Source organism: Dipodomys spectabilis, unplaced genomic scaffold, assembly GCF_019054845.1.
Source record: "Dipodomys spectabilis isolate Male_0828 unplaced genomic scaffold, ASM1905484v1 ptg000018l, whole genome shotgun sequence".
Classification (NCBI taxonomy): Eukaryota; Metazoa; Chordata; class Mammalia; order Rodentia; family Heteromyidae; genus Dipodomys; species Dipodomys spectabilis.
In genome coordinates this window covers 12,163,353-12,177,814 of record NW_024870695.1, presented here as the reverse complement: position 1 = coordinate 12,177,814, position 14,462 = coordinate 12,163,353, and the positions used below count along the sequence as shown (strand labels likewise).

At 39.8% G+C, this 14,462-nt stretch overlaps 1 protein-coding gene across 1 annotated transcript; it reads right to left on the bottom strand.

Annotated features, from left to right (window-relative positions):
- Positions 1-5,631: 5,631 nt before the first annotated feature.
- Positions 5,632-10,417, bottom strand: Krt27 (keratin 27). Its single transcript, XM_042673869.1, has 8 exons — positions 9,992-10,417; positions 9,480-9,562; positions 8,710-8,866; positions 8,097-8,258; positions 7,884-8,009; positions 6,369-6,586; positions 6,074-6,123; positions 5,632-5,768 (listed from the first exon to the last, which is right to left on the bottom strand). Exons 1-8 carry the CDS (start codon positions 10,415-10,417, stop codon positions 5,632-5,634), a joined length of 1,359 nt encoding a protein of 452 aa, XP_042529803.1.
- Positions 10,418-14,462: the final 4,045 nt, after the last annotated feature.

Genomic DNA, 14,462 nt, shown 5'->3' with positions numbered 1-14,462 from the left:
CTTCATTAAACTTGTGCTACGTATATGTGCAGGTTTCTTCATGATACTCACTTTAACGAGTTTTTTTAAAAACTGAAATCAGACAATATTCAGCAATATTTCAATAGTGGGAGTGTTTTAATTGAGTTTTAAAAATATTGTGAACAAATAGCATTCCTGCTATCGCTTGCTGATCTGTCTCACTACAAGTCATGAATACATGGTCAATGTATATTGAAATTTCTTGATTCTGTAGAACATCAATTGAACTAACTTCGGAATCTCCAAATACTTCACTTCCCTGCCTCAAAGATATGGGTTATTGTTCTTTAGTGTAAGTGGATGTATTTAAAACATTTTGGGTTGTTTTGAGACATAAGTTTGATACTGACCAGTGGGGAGTGAAAGGTCTGGAGAGAGATGTTTCCATCATGACCTGAAAATCCCTAACTGCGATACCTATGTTAGTTGTCATGGGTGAGAAGATGTTTTCTTCTTTTGCCTTGATAACCAGTCTCCTTGTGGCTCACCCCTATGAAGTAAACATCCTCAACCTCAACTAAAGACTCAGATCATCAGTGGCTCCCATAATGAATGACTTATAAGACAGTCTGAAGAGCACATTTTGAAAATATTAATTATTTATATTATTATAATGGAGTGGACATGTTAGACAGGGTCAGAGCTCTATCACTTACAATGGTACTAATTGAATTGGTCAACTAATTACAGGCTTAGTGGTGAAGCAGTAATTTTTTTCCCTGAATGAAATTTTTAATTGTTGTGGGTATCAAATATATTGAGAAATATCTGGACTACTTGTGGATTTGAATGCATGGGTTTTTCTGACCAAGGAATATTAAAAAATAATTAATATGAGAGTAACTCAGACCACCAACTCATGATTGAATAGTGCATAGGAAGAGATTCATCTTGTATTTAGAGACTTACTACTGATTTTGTTGTGACCTGGTCAAAATTTTAATCAGAAAAACAAAATGTATTGTCAGTATGATAGTTTACAAGGGCTGAGATTTTTTTTTTAGATAGGACGTATTATGAGGTTGCAAAGTATTATTAGCATAATCTATTTATCTCCAGATAGTTTATAAATACTAATTAACTTCACATCTTTTGTAAAATAAGTTAAGCATATATTATAAGCACCATTTGGGGGATGAGTTGGCTCCCAGACTAAAGTGGCTGCATAGATCATAGACCGCTCTTCCTCCATCAAAGCAGGCTTGGGACACATGGTACTTACCTCCTTCCCAAAGGTCATTCTCATTGACTCATCATGCAAGACTCCTGAATTCTCTTAATCACAAGCTTCCTCTCCATGACTTACTTTACAAAGTTCAGGTACGCATTAGTTCTTTTTGGAAGTGGAGGATAGATTTAACAAATTTCCCAGGCCACTAGATGTTTATTCTTGGAGAGTGGTTATTCTATTCATGGTATGAAAGCAGTATCTAGCAACTTACTATTCATCTTTTTTTGTGGAGAATCCATTAGGTATTAGAATGTTACAGAATGTGTGTATTAAAGGTCTTCAGAATAATCAAATAGAATGAACCTTGAAGTTAGTAAGTCTCTAAATACAAGATTAATCTCTTCCTATGCACTATTCAATCATGAGTTGGTGGTCTGAGTTACTCTCATATTAATTATTTTTTAATATTCCTTGGTCAGAAAAACCCATGCATTCAAATCCACAAGTAGTCCAGATATTTCTCAATATATTTGATACCCACAACAATTAAAAATTTCATTTCAGGATGAAGTTTTTCATGATGTCATCTTACTCTAATGACTATATGTTAATCCCCCCCCCATACATTTAGGATTTCATTTTTAAAAAACATTGTTGCTTAAAACTCATATTCTACATTTCTGTTAGTCAAGCTTACAAAGAAAATTTTCTAGAACACATGTGAGATTTTCTAATTAGATTGCTATGCATTTTTTTTGAGACAGGGTCTTAGTATGTGACAATGTTTTACTATGTAGCCCAGCCTAAGTTTTAACTCAATATAGACCCTAAGCTGGTTTCGAACTCATGACCTTCCTGTCTCTGCCTCTCAAGTGCTGGAAGTGATTCCTCCTTAGTTTTCATATTTCTTTATCGAATCAGGTTCTGGTATGCCAATTCTTCTTGCCAAATGGCTCTCCTGGTTTGGGAAAGAGACTGGTGACTCTGATAACCTCAGATTGACTAATGGTCGAAGAGTTCTCACCAGAATGGAATGATTATGTTATGGTCAAGTCCACAGACTCAAAGTCAAATTTGCTGGATTCTAAATACCTCCCGTTATGAGCTGTGTGACTCTGGGAAAATAAAAATTCATCTCTGCCTCAGTTTCTTTATCTGTAAAGTGAAAATGATTTAATATCTACCTCAAAGGGTTTTGTGAGAACTAAATAATTTTTGTTTATTTTGCCAGTCCTGGGGCTTGAACTCAGAGCCTGGGCACTGTCCCTAAGCTTCTTTCGCTCAAGACTAGCACTCTACCACTTGAACCACACCACCACTTTTGGCCTTTTCTGTTTATGTGGTACTGAAGAACTGAACTCAGGGCTTCATGCATGTTAGGCAAGCACTCTCTCACTAATCCACATTCCCAGCCCTTAAATAATTTTTAGAACAGCACTTCACATATAGTAAGTGTTGGCTATCTATTGTTATCGATTCTTTCTGGAATCAATAAAAAGTTAGAAAAGTCCTAAATATTATTCACGTATTCTCTCAACTTGGTTCTACTGGCAAGAGTTTATTTCCTGAGTTATAATGAGTTGGTGGTCAGACATCTCAAATATTAAAGAAATCCAAGCCAACCAGTTAAAAATCTTTAAAGAAAATTGAAATGGCTACTTTAAAGCAGTTTTAGATTCACAACAAAAGTAAGAGAAATGTACATGGATTTTCTGCATATTCCCTGCCCATATAAAATGCAGTCTCTCCCCCATTACCAACATCCTCAACTAGGGTGGAACATTTTTTTTTTGTCAGTCCTAGGGCCTGAACTCTGGGCCTGGGCGCTGTCCCTCAGCTCTTCAGCTCAAAGCTAGAGCTCCACCACTTGAGCCACAGCACCACTTCTGGCTTTTTCTGCATATGTGGTGCTGAGGAATCGAACCCAGGTCCTCATGCATGCAAGGCAAGCACTCCAGCACTGAGCCACCTTCCCATCCCAAGTGGTACATTTGTTTCAGTTGATGAATCTACAATGACACATCATATCACTAAACTTCATGATTTGCATTTGTGGTTGTTCTTGGCATTGTACATTCTATGGATTTGGACATTTCTATAATGTCTGTCTACTTATCTTCTGTGCCTGGTAATGGAGATCTATTTTATAGCAAAAGCCTTTTAGATTGGCTTCCTTCACACATTAATACATATTTAACTTTCCTCCATGTCTTTTTATGGCTCCATATCTCATTTCTTTATTTTGTGTTGCGTTTTATCCTATTGTCTAGATCTAGACCATTTCTTTACTCATTAACTCACTGAAAGACATTTTGGTTGCTTCTAAGTTTGTGCCATTAATGAACAGAGTGACTATAAATATACCCATGTAAATTTTTGTATGGTTATAGTTTGTGTGTGTGTGTGTGTGTGTGTGTGTGTGTGTGTGTGTGTGTGGTATGTATGTATGCTGGTCTTGGGGCTTGAGATTTGTTTTTTATTCAAGGCTAGCACTCTTGATCCACAGCTCCGCTCTGGGCTTTTGGTAGTTAATTAGAGATAAGATTCTTATGGACTTCCTTTCTGCTTTGCCTGGTTTCAAACCACGATCCTCAGATCTCAGCTTCTTGAGTAGCTAGGATTACAGGCATGAGCCACCAACATACATTTTAAACTCTTGGATAAAGATGTAAGGATTCAGCAATTACTGGATCGTGTGGTAAGAGTAAGTTTGGTTTGGTAAGCACCTGTTAACTATCCTTCAAAAAAGAAGCTAATACTTTGGACTATGAAGCCATAAGGTGAGCTATTTTCTTCTGATTTTGAATTAATGTATAGGATATGAGGACCAGTTGATTAGATAACTAAGTGAGAAGGTAGGTACGTGCTTTTGGTTCATTTGAGTTGTGTTAAGTGTGTGTAAGGAAGAATGAAGGGAAGAGCTTGAGAGTGATTGCCACTCAGCTGGTATGAACCTGCTCTGTAGAGTTCAGTAATAGATACTGGGTCCTGAGGAAAAGCACGCTGTTTCTGGTGTGAGTTAATGCAGGAACATTTCTTTCCCTCTCAAATAACTCTCTGAAGGAGTTTCTGCTGTGTTTCTATCTCCTCCTGCCTCCATGAGTCTTTAAAACAGGAGTCAGAGAAACAAATTCTTTGATCACACAGACTGAATACAATCTCACAATTCTAACTTCAGAAGTGCGTTGCTGGGTAGCCATGGGTGGAAAAATCTGAACAGCGTTGCTGTAAATCTCTACCCTCATGGCGGAGAGACTAAAATAATGATGTAAGTACTAAAACGATGAATTCTCCATGCCTCATATATCTCTCTTTCTCCTCCCTTTCAAAGGAACATTTTTTTTTTTTTTTAGAATGTTTGCCTAGCATTTTATTTTATTTTTTTTGTCATTCTTTTTTTTTTTTTTATTGTAAAGCTACTATACAGAGGGTTACAGTTACATGAGTGAGGTTATGAGTACACTTCCTCTTGAACATTGTTACCCCCTCCATTGTTTTCCCCCTACCATCCCCTCCCTCCCTCCCTTCCCCGAGGTTCTTTTTTTTTTTTTTTTTTGATTGTGATTAAATGATTACATAATTTCAAAGTCACAAGTTCATTCTAACTTCCCTGGAGCAAATTGTCTACCACAGTCTGTAATATATAACAGTGTTCACATGTTATATACCATATTTGTGATCAGCAGCATGAGGATATTTAGTAGTGGTTCAACCAGATGAGCGGGAGTTCTTTGTTTCTTAAGTCCTGTTAGTTTTGTCGTATCACCTAACCTTTTGGATTTAGCATCCACTTATGAGGGAGACCATGTACCGTTTGTCTCTTCGTTCTTGGCTTACCTCGCTCAACATGATTCCTTCTAGCTCCATCCATTTCCCTGCAAATGCCATTATTTTGTCATTTTCAAAGGAACATTTTATAATGTCTGGGAGCATGGCTCAAGTGGTAGAGCACCTGCCTTGCACGTGTGAGGTTTGCTCCCCAGTGTTGGTAATGTAGAGCATTTTGTGTGTTTGTTTTGTTTTATTCTCATTACTGGCACTTAGTATGTATTTAAGTAAGTTTTAGTGGATGGAAAACAAAATTTTACAGAAATGTGAAAAAGATTCCCCCTACTAGTTTATATATGCTAAACTTACTCCTAACTTGTGAAGATCAGTGAATCAAACCAAGGGAATTAAAGACAAAAATCCAGCTCCCCTTGGAGGGTATATTTAAAATACAAAGATTAACCAGACCCAGGCTCAAGGTGACTTGCAACAGGAAGAACTTTTATTGAAACACCAACCATAAAGAAAAGCGAAAGAAATGTCACTACTCTAAAAAGTGCTTGTCTTCACTCATGGAATAAAAGCAGAAAAGTAAGAAGGCCTTTATTCAGGAAGCTAGTTTCTGCTTGGTATTTTAATTTAGGGGCCGTTCTTTTCAAGTGTGCTGAAGCTTAAGAAGGCACTCTCTGCTCACTCTTGTTGGCTTTGGTGGGTTTCTCCTCCATGGTGTGGACTCTGGACGAGAGAACTTTGCCACGAGGATCTAATTCTTCAACAACTGTTTTAACGATGGTGGGTTTAGATGAGTCTAAAAGAACACGTATGAACTGTTAAAATTTGTTTACTTCCTAAATGGGAAATAACTATTTCAAACATTTACTGAAAAGAAGAAAGAAAGAAAGGAAGGAAGAAAGAAAGAAAGAAAGAAAGAAAGAAAGAAAGAAAGAAAGAAAGAAAGAAAGAAAGGAAGGAAGGAAAGAAGGAAGGAGGAAAGAAAGAAAAAAGAAATAAAAAGAAATGTAGGAAGGAGGAAGGAAAGAGGGAGTGAAGGAAGGAAAGAAGGAAAGAAAAGAGGAAAAAGGAAGGAAGCAAGCACATACAGCTTTTGTTTACCTTTGATCTGATTTCTCGGTCCACCTTGGCCTTTTGATTTAAAACAAGAGCTGTAAAATAGGTTTATCACTAATTATTGCTGTGGATTTTGCTAAAGAAACAAAGAAGCACTGTTTTAAAGTAGGAGCCATTAAATGCTGAACTAGTGCTAAAAAGATTTTATGCGCGCGTGTGTGCGCGCGTGTGTGTGTGTGTGTTTTAAATACACAATCTGGTTCATAGATTGTGTGTTCTTGATTTCAATTAATCTAATAATCTTAGTAGATAAATAGTCTTCTCAGGAAGAAGTGCTTACCTATCATCTCCATCTATCAGGCGGCAGTAGGTCTCAATCTCTTTTTCCAGGTGGGCCTTGATATCCAACAGTTGCTCATGCTCCAGCTTCTGGCCCTCAGTCTCGGTCCTGACCTGGTGCAGCTGCTCCTCCAGGGCCCCGATCTGAGCCTGGATCTGGGCCAGCTGTGTGCAGTAGTTGCCCTCTGTCTCCACTAAGGAGCACTCCAGGGATTGTTTCTAGGGTTTGGTAAGACATCATTTTGTAGCTGTTACCATACTGTTTCAACATTAGCCAAATCACTTTACTTAATGCAAACAATCATATTCATCCAAACCATGCCATTTGTTCAATATCTAAGGAATAAATGTGCCCTGACACTTTGCTGTTTTATTTCTGATGGGGTGACAGCCTTGTCTCATTAGGATGGCAGATCTTCTCTGAAAAAAGAAACATCCTATAATGAATTGTATAAATTTTGTATAAGTAGAATAAATAAAAGCTTTATGGTACAATTCTTTGGCTTGTAAGCTCACGTGAGTTTATATGGATCCACAGAAGGAACTAATTTTACATGAAATAGATGTCAAAATATATTTTACAGAAACCCCAGTTTTAAATGCATTCACAGCTCCTTCTGGGCTTAACGTATTGAAGTTTTCTAGCCATGGTGGGCAGGTATAGTCTTGGAGGTTGACAATTGGTTCTTGTCTCTTCTTTTGGTATGAGATGTACAGGTTCCCTGCCTATGCCTCAGGGATATTGTGGTCTAAGGTGGGTGAAACCACTGAGCAAACCCTTAATGAAAAAGGTTATTATTATCATTAAGCATGCTTAACTTTTAGAGTCAACCCTTACACCTCTGCTTTGTTTCTTATTAATCGTCACTTAAAAGGAACTTATGTGCTCTTGGTTAACTGGCCAAAAGGAATTCTAGATGAGGGAAGGTTGGAACACATTTTTGCTTTTCATAGATAGTGATTTTTGCTCCTTTTGAGTGGGAAGAGAAGATTCAGGGTAGACTTTCTTTTCTCTTTTTCTCTCTTCTTTTTCTTATTTTCTCTTTTTGCTTCTCCTTTTCCTTCCTTCCCTTTCTCTGTTTTTTTCTTTTTGTGCTGGTATGGAATGGTCTTTCTTGCCCATAGCTGATGTTCTACCACTTGAACCCTGCCTCTAGTCCAGAATTTTGCTGGTTAGTTGAAGATAGGGTCTCATAGACTTTTCTTCCCAGGTTGGCTCTGTAGCACAATCTCGGATCTCAGCCTCTTGAGGATCTAAGATTAATGCCTAGCTTTCTTTTCCTTCCTTGAGTCCTTCAAAAATAATTATATGTGCCAAATCACAATTATTAGCATCTAAGCATAATAGGCAGAGAGAAGTATCATAGGCAAAATGCAAATGTGTCTTATGTCAACCTCCTAATTAGTGGATAAAAATCCTCGAATGAGTAATACTCTCTGGAAGAAAATATCCCTTTCATTTTCCCCCCACCGTCGAAAGCAAATCTGTACTTACAACCTTGTACTTAGTACTCACCGTGGCTAACAGGGATTGGAGCTCGATCTCCAGGGTTTGCATGGTGCGCTTCATCTCGGTCAGCTCGTTCCGGGCAGAGGTGGTGGCTCCGGCGTCGTTGGAGATCTGCTGCTGCAGCGAGGCGCTCTGAAAAGAGGAAAGTCAGGGAGCACAGGTTAGGGCCCTGAGCATCCTCAGAGCGCACGGGGAGGCTGGTGACAGGCCGGCAGGCACCTTTTCGTTGAACCAGGCCTCGGCATCCCTGCGGTTCTGCTCGGCCAGGGCCTCGTACTCGGCCCGCATGTTGTTGAGCAGCACGGTGAGGTCCACCCCGGGCGCCGCGTTCATCTCCACGTTCACGTTGCCTCCCGCCGCGCACTGCAGCGCCTTCATCTCCTGGAACAGATGGTATTTAACCACATGAGGATCTTGACTATTTGTTGTTGTTGTTGTTTGCCAAGCCTGGGACTTGAACTCGGGGCCTGCACATTGTCTCTGAGCTTCTTTTACGCAAGGCTAGCCCTTTACCACTTGAGCCACTGTGCCACTTTTGGCCTTTTCTGTGTATGTGGTCCTGAGGAATTGAACCCAGGGCTTCATGCATGCTAGGCAAACACTCTATCACTCAGCTACATTCCCAGCCAATCTTGATTATTTTTAAAAGAGTCAAGAGGAGACAAGATCCCTAGAGTTTGAAGCCATTACGGAAAAGGGACAAAATAAAAACATTTCAGGCATGGGGAGCAACGGATAAGCTCTTTTTGATGATTTAAGATGTGACTCTGGTCACCTGATTTGTTATTTTGGTAGGGGGTCATGTGAAAACTGGTGAGGAAGAACGTTTTACCTCCTCATGGTTCTTCTTGAGGTAGGCCAGCTCCTCAGTGAGTGTTTCCAGCTGGACCTCCAGGTCGGTTCTGCACAAGGTCAGCTCATCGAGAACTCTGCGCAAGCCATTGATGTCTGCCTCCACGCTCTGGTGAAGGGCCAGCTCATTTTCAAACCTGAGAAATGTTGGAAAGCCATCCTTTGTCAGTAATTCACATTCACAATCAAACTCAAACTAAGCTTTGAGGTCAAACTGTTCAAGTCATACATAAGGCTCATTTAGATCACCTAGCATGCAATAAATACATTTCTTTGAAGCAAGTGACTGGGAATATTAAAAAAAAAAACTCTTCCCTATGACCTCGAGATTCCAGGTCATTTGTGAGGGCACCCCCAAGTAGTCATTCTAACCTACATGTGATTTCAAATGGAGAAACAGATCAACAAAAAGAAAGAATAAGGCCAAGTTCTAAATAAAAGAAGGGAAACTGGGTTCTGGTGGCTCACACCTGTAATCCTAGCTACTCTAGAGTCTAACATCTAAGAATCGTGGTTTGAAGCCACCCGGGACAGGAAAGTCCTTGAGTCTCTTATCTTCAATTAACCACCAAAAAAACTAGAAGTAGAGTCATGTGGCTCAAGTGGTAGCATCCCAGCCTTGAGTGAAAAAGGGAATGGACAGAGTTCAGATCCTGAGCTCAATCTCCACTACTGGCACACACAAAAATAATAATATAAAGAAAAGGGTGCTTAATTCTTTTGTTTCTCTTTCTCTTCAGTTCTACTCACTTGAGTCTAAAGTCATCAGCTGTCAGTCTTGCATTATCATTTTGCAGGACGATATTGGCGTTACTTGTAGTTGCAGTAATTATCTGGAAAAAAGGGAGAGTTAAGAGTGAGACAATTCTTTAGAAGTTCACTTTTTCTTGACATAAAGTTACCTATTCATTTATAGCAGTATTTCTGGCACCTAAAAATATGAAGATGAGAAATGGAAGCATAGTCTGTTTTAATTTCCTACTAACCCGTCACAGAAACCTTTTACTTTTCCTTATGAAAAGCTTATAAAAATGCAATTGAAGTCACAGCAGTTTTAAGATATTTTAATACTACTGAAAACATGCATGTGTACCCCATGTCAGTAACAAGTGGGCTACAGACAAAGCTTAGAATTTACACTGACAATAAACTACCACATATTTGGAAGTGGATCCCAAAGCCCTGTGGTGCCAATGTACCCATTTGCACATACATGGTGCCAAGTACTGTCACCAGGCTTGACATGACAATGTGCTGCTTACCTGGTTTCTAAGATCATCAATGATTGGAAAGTATCTGCTGTAGTCATGGTCAAGACCACGGCAAGAACCAGGTCCAAATTTCTCATACCAGTCCTTGATCTTCTGCTCTAAGTCAGCATTGGCCTCCTCTAATGCTTGGACATTCTCCAGGTAGGAGGCCAGGCGATCATTGAGGTTCTGCATGGTCACCTTCTCATTGCCTGACAGTAGGCCATGTTCATTACTAGTGAAGGTAGAACACGGAACACTTCCACTGCCCAGCCCTCCACTGTAGCTTCCAGCTGATGAGCTGCCCCCAAAGGCACATGAGAAGCCATTTCCGATGCCTGGCACACCACATGTGTTTCCGGCCCCCAGCCCTGACCCTCCACTTGAGAGGCGCACAGAGCCCATTCGTCGGGATGCTGAAGAGAAGCGCACAGACATGTTGTCCAAGCTGGAAGTGATGCTCAGGTAGCGAGTGCCCTACTCAGTTGAGTTTGCTTTATATACACATTATTAGGGTGTTTCGTGGTGAACTCTTGCTACTCATAGCAAAATAGGGCTTGCCAGCTCATTGTGAATTATCCATAATTGGGTGATTTTTTTTCCCCTTTAATGAGTGTCTTCATCCTCTTGTGTCCACTTCTGTAGGTGGATGGTTCCCTTGGGGTTATTTATTATCTCTGGTGTGGGGCAGGGTGGAGTATTATCAAGGTTATTATAGGGATGCTTTGCAAATTTGCTATGAGTAACCCTTCCTGTCTTCTAGGCTTTGAGAATGTGAGATTTCTGTAAGAAATTTTTAAAATGTGTGATAGACCAGTTTCTCTTTCCTTTGCCCAAGTCAGTAAACATTGCATTTCTTCAGCTAGTGAAATACCACGCGTATAGTTTTTTTCTTATATATCAAACATGTTGAAAATAACTTTCCAGACTATGATTCCAGAGGAAGAAAATCAGGTCATACATGAAAATGGAAGGAATAAATCTTATCTTCTTTGGAGACTTGAAAGTCTTCCCTTGATCTTTATCCTTCCTGAATGATCACTGACTCTGTCTTGGGTTTTTGTCTAAGCTAGGTTGCTAATCAGGTTATATAAGGGAATTGGTTTCACCTCTCTGGGCCTCAGTTTCCTCAACTGCCATTGAAGAATCTAGATTAGGACTCCTGTGTTCATTCTTCCACATTGGCTCTGCTACTTCAGAAATATGATGATTGGAGTCACTTATCACTGTATATCTGCCTTAATCTTGTTTCTTACATTTAATTTACAGTCTTGGTTGTGTTAGGTACCCATCACTTCAGTTTGACAGTTTCAGGAGTTGCTGTCCGAGAATGCTTCAGCTCTGGCTGTTCCCCTTTTCTCTCCCATTCGTTCCCCCTACACCCTACGTTTTGTTATTCCTTACAGTTTGGGGCTTGGCATGGGATTCTCTTCTTGATTCAGCCCTTGCCTTGTTGACTTACTATTCTCTTTTCCTATGCCTTTCCCCCATTTTTCCTTGCTGTCCTTCCCCCCTATTATTTTTTTTCCTTAAAATTAAGAATAGTGATTTTTAAAATTTGATATGGTAAGTGGAGGAAGTGAATTTATTTCAAGTACTCTGTATACATGAACCCTTGTAATCCAGAAGTATGTTAATTACAAAAAAAAAATTCAATCCTACCATTACCATTGGCATTTTGTAATGACATTTTCATGACCTTACTGTCCTGTGGACTTACAATTTGAGTTTAAACCTCCTCAGATTGAGAAACCCCAACCCAATAAGTTCATTTGGAATGGTTTTCCGGTTGGTCATTGTCCATTGTACCCAAGAGAGATGACCTTTCTTGGCACCATGGGTCTCTCAAAGTTGTTTCAAAAACATTGAATTAACTAAAATCAGGAGGAAAGCTTGCCTTCTCAGCCTCTCTTTTACATCCGTCTTCCTTTGCTCTTGAGTTCTCTTTCCTGAAAATCATCTTGGGTTCCAGGGAGGAACAGGACTGACCAGTAGATAACATCTTCAGGATGAGGAGCTGAAACTACACCCAGGAAAAGGAAAGGTGGAGCCTGACAGGACAGACCATCCCTCCAATGAGGACAATTACCTGCCATGATAAAGCTGCAGTGTGGCACAGTAGTAATCATCTCCTGGGAACCAGTGTACTCCCCTTGAGTGATGTCAGTGATAACTTAGCCAGAACCCTTCCCAGAACCATATCAGAGATAACCATCAACCAGGCTATATTTTGCCTTGGACTATTTAATTATGACGGCCTCTCTGCACCTCTCCTAGTTCTTCTATTTAAACCCAAAGATCATGTGTCTACTGCAGAGATAGGCTCAAGTGCACATTTGATCTCCCTTTGTGGTGTGCTCACATCGTCCTCTGCCCTTCATGGTTCCTCATCTCTTTATTTGGCAAGTGTGTGTGTGTGTGTGTGTGTGTGTGTGTGTGTGTGTGTGTGTGTGTGTGAATGATCAGACCTGACATCATGGAACATCTGAGATTGTCTCTGTGGTCCAGTCAGAAGGAAATGAAGTCACTTTGGCACTACAAAGTCTCAAACATGACCAGATCATGGCTTTCTTCCAGAAGTGTAGCCCCCAATGAGGAGAATCTGAGTGAGGGCACCAGTTGGTCAGGACAGGATCAGGGAGAGGGAGGAAAAAGGTCGTATGTTTGGAAGAACCCTATACTTGGTTTGCTCTTCCCTGTTGCCACCATAAATATTTTTGTTGATTGTATCTTTGGACATCGGTCTTATAAGAGACTTTTATTGGGATCCTGGAGTGTGTAAGGGAACAGAGGAATATGCGAGATGTTTGTCTGTAGTTGGTTCCACATTACCTCTGAGATACAGAATATAGACAAAGCCCATGTGCACTGCATTCTGGCAGCCCTGTGAGGCAGAGGGTCACCCCAAGTACAAAGTTGGTGTATTGTGACTATCACTAAGCCAGGCTTCTGTTCTGACAACCCCAACAAGCCAGGCTTTCCATGCAAACTAGAACTTACTTCAAATGTAGAAGGAAGGTACTGGTGTTTCAATAAACATGAATAACCAAGGTGCCCTATCACATGCGGACTTTCTTGTATTAGTCATGTACTTATGCTAATACTATTACTATTATTGCTTTCCTATAGAAAGATAGAGTAACCTCATAGTTCTTTTCCTTTGAGCCATTTCTTACTCATCAGTAAGCCGAAGGTAGGGAGGGCTGGTAGGATATGCACATGTGAAGTGAAATAAAAGCAACTGAGTTTGTTGTATGCTGTGTTCCTCTTATTTGGTAAGAATAAAATACCCATGCTTGTGTGAACTACAAAATATGGATTGTGTAATTCTGGTGTTGAATATCTAGGTTAAATGTTCTTATGTTTGAATTTAAAACTGGCATTGAGCAACATATAAAAATGTGTGGTACAAAGCATGTAACAACTTAAAATTTTATTTTTTTCCCTTACTGAGAATGACATAACAACGAAAACCCCCAAACAAACCATAAAACCTAAAATGAAAAGCAAAACCAAACCAACTTCAAAACTCCCAAAACAAAAACAGCCAAAATGCAGGACAAATTGAGAATGTGACTGGAGAAGAGGGAAAAAAGCATAGTATTTTTGTGCCTTTAATAGCATATTTCTTTTTGTTTTTGAAAAGGGGACCTCACACTTTCATTTTCCACTAAATCCCAATTACACTAAGCTAATTAAGTAGCTGGTCCCATGCATTGTAGATTTGGGAGTCATTTCCCCAGGAATTTCTAATGTGTGCTTTATTGGGTGCATTTTGACTTTTTGCTAATATTACTGTTAATATTTCTTTGAGTCCCTATCTGATTATGTAGTTGTTGGGCAGAATTCCTGCTCTCCCTGGAGCTTTTCATTAGAATCAGGCCGTGTATTTGAGAAATAAAAGAGCTGCTTTCATTTTCTCTTCTACTATCCTAAAGTGGAAGGTTAAAATAACCATAATGCTTCTCAATCTTGCGAAGTTTTTGGCCTCATGAACAGATGCTGGTGGCTTGAATTTGGTTGGCCATGTGTTTTCAGATAGCTCCCAGATGAAGATTTTTTTTTTTCTTTTTTCGTTTGTTGGTTGTGGGGCCTGAACTCTGGGCCTGGGTGCTATCCCTCAGCTCTTCAGCTCAAGGTTAGCACTCTACCACTTGAGCTGCAGTGCCACTTCCGGCTTTTTCTGCTTATGTGATGCTGAGGAATCAAACCCAGGGCTTCATGTATGCAAGGTAAGCACTCTGCCACTAAACCACCTTCCCAGCCTGAAGATTTTTCTTTTTGATGGTTGAAAAAATTTAAAAAGAATGATACTTCATGATACATGGAATTGGTTTAAATTCAAATTTTGGTGTCCCTAAATAAAGTTTTGTTGGAACACTACTGCGCTCATTTGGCTGTTGTTTATGACCGTTTTCTGTTATAATCACTAATCTGAGCAGTTGAAATAGACATTGAGGCCTGAAAAGCCTAAATGTTTGCT